This window comes from Rhagoletis pomonella, unplaced genomic scaffold (assembly GCF_013731165.1).
Source record: "Rhagoletis pomonella isolate Grant_MI unplaced genomic scaffold, Rhpom_1.0 Rhpom_scaffold_00002, whole genome shotgun sequence".
In the NCBI taxonomy this organism is placed as follows: domain Eukaryota; kingdom Metazoa; phylum Arthropoda; class Insecta; order Diptera; family Tephritidae; genus Rhagoletis; species Rhagoletis pomonella.
In genome coordinates, this window is record NW_023458556.1 from 25518978 (window position 1) to 25524977 (window position 6000).

Consider the following 6000-nt stretch of genomic DNA (forward strand, 5'->3'; position numbering starts at 1 on the left):
AAAGTTGCATGTAAAATCGCCTCATGTAAACACCGTATTACAAATTGAATGCTGACTCAGCGTAAAGGAAATATGTATGTATAATATATATTTCTATTTAATATTTCTCTGGAATGCATGCATATATGTATGTATATATTTACATTAGGGTGGTCCTTAAATGCAGGAAGCAAATTTTTCCATCAGATTTCCTAAGCCTCAACCCCTATGTCGATGCTACTATAGTTTAAAATATCAGGTATAAATTTTGGTCCCGATTGGAAACGGCTAAGACGTATCGCACAGGGGGGCAAAGTTCAGATTCCTCTATGAAGACTCAAAAAATTTAAATTATTATTTTGTTCATCTAATACCAAAATGCGATACGACTATAAATAGTTGGAGATATCACATATAAATTTGGGCCCCGATTAGAATCGGTTAAGGCTTGTCGCACAGGGGTCAAAATTCAGATTACCCTATGGAGAAAATTTTGATTACCCTATGGAGACGTCTTAACCGACTCCAACCGGGACCAAAATTTGTATATCATATCTTCGACTTTAGTCGTATCGATATTGGGTATTAAATGAAAAAATTATTTTTAATTTTTTGAGTCTCAATGGAGCAATGGCCTTGGACCCCATTGCCACACTCCATAACCGACTCCAATCGGGACCAAAATTTGATATCTTTGACCGTGGTATTACCGATTGAAGGGGTGAGGCTGAAAAAAAATTGCACATTTGATTTTTTAAGGACCACCCTAATATACATATGTATGTACATAAGGCATTTTATTATTACTAATATATACTAATCCAAGTACTAAGCAATTCCCCTTTTATGCGTCATGACGACACCTTTATGTGCCAACATTATATCGTATATACAGTGCCGAACAGAAGTATTGGCACAGTGAATTTTTCGAAATATATGCAAAGTTTTTTATTCTAATTTATTTTCGATATTTATTATAAAAATATTGTTCATTCTACACCAGAAAACATGATAATGAAATCACTAAACTTTGTGAAAAACTCAGGAAAATTCATTAAATTTGCACACTATTTGCAACTTTTTATTCGGATTTTTTAGAAAAATTCTAAGTTCTATGTATGCAGTTTTATAGCCCATTCAGATTAATATAACAAAGTGCAAGTTTGAAGTCGCTAGAAAATCGCGTTAATTTTTGGTAATTTTTTCACGCAAGTTCTTCTATACAAAGTATATTCGACAATTATTTTTTGTATGGAGAAAATGAGCAACACCTTCCACTAAAAAAATTGCAAAAATCAACGCGATTTTCTAGCGACTTCAAACTTGCACTTTGTTATACTAAATTTAAATGGGCTATAAAACAGCATACATAGAATTTTTCTAAAGGATCTAAAAAGAAAGTTGCAAATTAGTGTGCAAATTTATTGAATTTTCCTGAGTTTTGCACAAAGTTTAGAGATTTCATTTTTATGTTTTTGGGTGTAAAATTAACTATATTTTTATGAAAAATTATCGAAAATAAATTAGAATAAAAAACTTTGCATATATTGCGAAAAATTCACTGTGTCAATACTTTTGTTCGTCACTGCATATATATTCACATACATATATATCTTTAATAAGCGTATCAGCAATTGGGAAGTACACTTATCGGTAAATTAATATATATTGAAATGAAATAACTCGATTGCTTTCGAAATACAGCTTTTTGCAAAAATCAGCAAACCACTTACCATCTAATATAATCCAAAACAATTAGTACAGCGTTTAATTAAAAATGCTGTTTGATAAAAAAAAACTCCATTTGGAAGAAATTCGCAACTATTGCTATTTATTAAATATTTGCTTGTGGATCTCAATTATTACAAAAACCGGTATGACAGTAGTTTTCTACTTTGAGAATATAATCATGAAGAAAAAAAATATTTGCATTAATTGGAGATGAATGCTATAAATTGATTTATGCAAAAAAAAAATCGACCGAAACTTTTTCTAAGTTGTGCATTTTTTGAAGATGGTGTGCGATATGTATGTATGTTCAAATATATTAAAGTAATGCATATGCACATATCTATTGACTTTTGATGAAATAGCTTAGTATAAATGTGAATTTCAAAGTTATGATTTTAGTTTTAGAAAAAAATTAACTAATATATAATTAGCCGAAGCACAACAAAATGAGCATTTTAAACTTTCGCGATTTTTCTGCAGCCCCGCTATAGCCCTTCGCTTCTCAGAACTGCTTCAGTGTTTGCATTGGTACAGTGTTTTCATCATGATGAAAAATTCAAAATAAAATCAGAATTAGTAAAAATAAAAATAAGGGTGAGCGAAGTGTTAAGTTTTCTGGGTATCTTAAAATTTCGGTTTAAAAAAAAGTATGTTAGCAGATTAATTAACCTTGAATTTATATACGAGCATCTTGGCTGAGTAAGGTACGAGGGGAATTTGGTATATCGGCTCAGCTTTTTGACAAAGGTTAACATTAACGAATAAGGAAACACGTTCTCTTTGCCTAACCAATTCACTGTTATACTACATACATACACATACATATATAGCTATTTTATGCATTAGAGGGGCGAAACCTTAAAATCAGACGGCCATTTGAAACTTGAGATATTAATAGTTCAGCAAATATAGCCGCGAAATATTTCGTTGTTCTAATGATACTGTACTTCGCAGAAACACAAACGATGCATATTCATAAATGCATACATATGTATGTACATAGTGCATACCCAAGTAGTAGTGAATTAAGTGTATAAAAATTAATGCACATGATCAAGTACCCAGCTAGCAAAATTGCCAGAAATCTGTTAGATATCCGTCAGACTCGTCCGCAAAAAAAGCCAGAAATCTGTATGATTTTGGCCGATATCGGTCAGAGAAGCGTATGGAGAGGTTGACAGGAAGTCTAACCGACACGACGTAGGAAATTCTGACTTAATTACCGACGATTCTGACGGATATCTAACAGATGTCTGATCAAATAATCATGGAAAATAAGAATTATCAGACGTGTATGCCAGAAATCGGACATAATTCGATCAGACATATCGGATAAGGAAATAAATAAAATTCTCCAGACATTTTGCCTAGAAATCTGTACGAAACCTGTAAGACTTGTCTAAATAGTCAACTTTTTATTCCGACTTGACTGATATCAGAAATTGTCTGGCAAATGTGCTAGCTGGGTAGCAACATGTGCATACATATATGTATGTATATATACTTTATATATATATATATTTTTGTTTGCATATACATATATATTTGTTTTAAATAAGCGTTTGCTTATATACAACGAAGGTATAAAAAGCGCATGCCGGAGCTGACACGCAAGCAAAGTTCTGAAAACTATTGGCAAGCTCGGACGTTATGTTGTTCATTGGGTGAAGAAACAAATATATGTATATGGTAAATGTATGATTGAAATACTTAGGTAATATGTATGTACGAATCTGTCTTTTTTAACTTTCAAATTTCAAAATTATGTATATATGTATGTATGTACATAAATGTTGTATCATGCCCACAATATTTATGTAATTTAAGGACTAATTCTTGGGCTTTGCTTTTCAATTACTATAATATTTCTGAAAACTAATGCCTTAACTACACATGTATGTATGTACATAATTCAAAAGTTGCTAATCTATGTATGATAGTGAACAGCTCTGCTTACGTTGGGCTCGTGGAGTTGCAATCACAGCTGCATCGCGTTCGGTGTATTGCAACAGTATTGCAAATTCCAAACAGTGCTGCAGTATTGTATGTAGGTATTTTATTTGAGAGTGGATGAATTCCGGAATGTAAAGTTCTTTTATTTCCAAAATGTCCATGCTACATGTTAAATATTTTCAAGGTTTTTTTTTGTTAAAATATGGTTCATGCTTTAATCAAACCATATAAATCAAACTTTCAGTTTTTACACAGAGCTTAGAAAAATTAGACAAATTTTCATCAAAGTTTTCAACTTTTTTATCTGAATTAAAAAAAAAATTTGTACATGGAAGTTTATTGCCCATACAATTTTAGTCTGATGAGGTGGAAGTTTCAAGTTGATAAAAAATCGCGTTGATTTTTATTATTTTTTTTTTGCTGACGGCGGACTAATAAAAAAATTAACACAAAAATTTATCAAAAATTTAGATTAAAAAGTTGAAGATTTAGGACCAAATTCACAGTGCGTAGTTAACCCAGAAACGGAATATAACTACAGATTTTTGTACTGAAAATGTATAGTTAACTCCGATTCTGAGTTAACTACGCACTGTGAATTTGGCCCTTAGATGAAAATTTGTTGAATTTTTCTAAGCTCTATACAAAAACGAAAGTTTGATTTATATGGTTTTGGTGACGCATGAACCATATTTTTATAAAACAAAAAAAACAAAAAAAGTTAGCTTAAAAAACATATTTAACAAAAAATACCGTGTACTTAGTTTTGCTCTATATTTTATGTTAACATTTTTGTAACACATTGAAATATTGTTAAAAAATTATTTATATTATTATATGTTCAGTTTTCTAATTTCTTCACAAAATTGTCGCCTATTTTAAAATAAGATGCAATCGGCTCTGTTATGGTTGTCGACGACGACGTCGTCGCCATTTTTTTGTCAAATAATAGCCCTCGCAAATCCAACACCAGCTACGCTGAACAGTTGTTTCGCGAGGAAAACCTTTCCGTAAAAATACTGTGGTCGACAACCACAATAGGGCCGAATATCTGTCCAATTTACTTACGACGAAGTAAAAAGAACACCATTAATTTTTCCAAGTCTTCTAATCGAGATTTATATTGAAGGACGAAGTCATTCAAAATAAGACTAACTTCCGTACTTGAAATGTATCTTTCTTCGATATGAGGAAAGGAAACTCTTTCTTCAATTGATCGTTGAAATGGCATTTCCACTTTTTTTGGTTTTTTCTTTTCCCTAAATATAATTGCGAAAATTGGAAATTTTCTGCAAATTTTCTGTCGGTAGGTGGGTCTGGTTAAAAGCACACACCACTTTTTTGTGTGCCGGTACAATCAACCAACGAAAGTTCCCACGACCCAGATTTATAGCTGGCCAAGGACTGTCACTCCAGCTACACTCCCCAAAAACTCTTTGGGGAATTTGTGTGCTGTTACAACAACAACAACCAACGAAAGTATCACTATGGTGCTAGAGTGGTGCTTACGCTTAGTCTATACACACGATTAATAAGGCTCTAGTGCATACTATGTACACACGATAAAGCATATAAAGGAAGACTGTCCTTCATTAAGGAGGACTGTCCTTCCTAAAGGAGGACTGTCCTTCCTAATGGAGGAATTGCACTTACCTTTAAATTACAGCCAACGATGATCTAATGTACATTGTGTGCTCATGACAATATGCGAATGGTTGTATTTCTGAATGTATGGATGTATGGGATCTTGAGATAATTTTTGGTACTTTGTAAAACTTGGCAATTTTTGTATTATACAAAAAATTTATTTTTTACTGCTTAAAATAAACATTTTTTATCAAAACTAAGTATGTATTTAAGTTTCACTTTATAACTAAACTATTGGTAGTACAGTTCCAAATTCATGCCGTCATGGATTTCATCTAGGAAGAAATGTGAAATTTAGGCAATAGAAGGAGTTTTTAATAGACGTACTTACAGTCACATAGACGGATAGGATCCTTGTAGATGGTGTACCACTTTTTTAAAACAATTTTTTCAGATTTGGTACCTGTCTGTGCAGCAATAAGTTTTTTCAGATCGCCAATAGTATCTTCGGGATTGCATTTCACGCGCACCTAACACAAAAGAAATAGATCGAACATTTTTTTACATTTCTACATACAAATGCTTACTTTTTTCCCCAAACGATCGTTGCAAGTGATTTCGATCATTTTTACTCAAATTTATACTAATTTCGAAAAAAAGAATAGATTTTTTATATCTTAAAACAAATCGCAGAACAACATAGAAGATGACGTTTTGGTTGTCAAATAATTCACTCCAGTGCTTTGCAAA

The 6000-nt window shown here is 32.0% G+C and overlaps 2 protein-coding genes across 2 annotated transcripts in view; both read right to left on the reverse strand.

Annotated features, from left to right (window-relative positions):
• The window catches only part of LOC118733333 (pneumococcal serine-rich repeat protein), a 296036-nt gene extending 290647 nt beyond the window's left edge, over nt 1–5389 (reverse strand). The window contains exon 1 of the mRNA XM_036462688.1: nt 5317–5389. The gene's annotated coding sequence lies outside the window, so the exon portion shown is untranslated. The remainder of the gene's footprint in view (nt 1–5316) is intronic.
• A 57-nt stretch (nt 5390–5446) lies between these two features.
• LOC118733334 (ubiquitin-like protein 5) lies at nt 5447–6000 on the reverse strand. Its single transcript, XM_036462689.1, has 3 exons — nt 5838–6000; nt 5642–5780; nt 5447–5585 (listed from the first exon to the last, which is right to left on the reverse strand). Exons 1-3 carry the CDS (start codon nt 5874–5876, stop codon nt 5542–5544), a joined length of 222 nt encoding a protein of 73 aa, XP_036318582.1. The 5' UTR covers nt 5877–6000; the 3' UTR covers nt 5447–5541.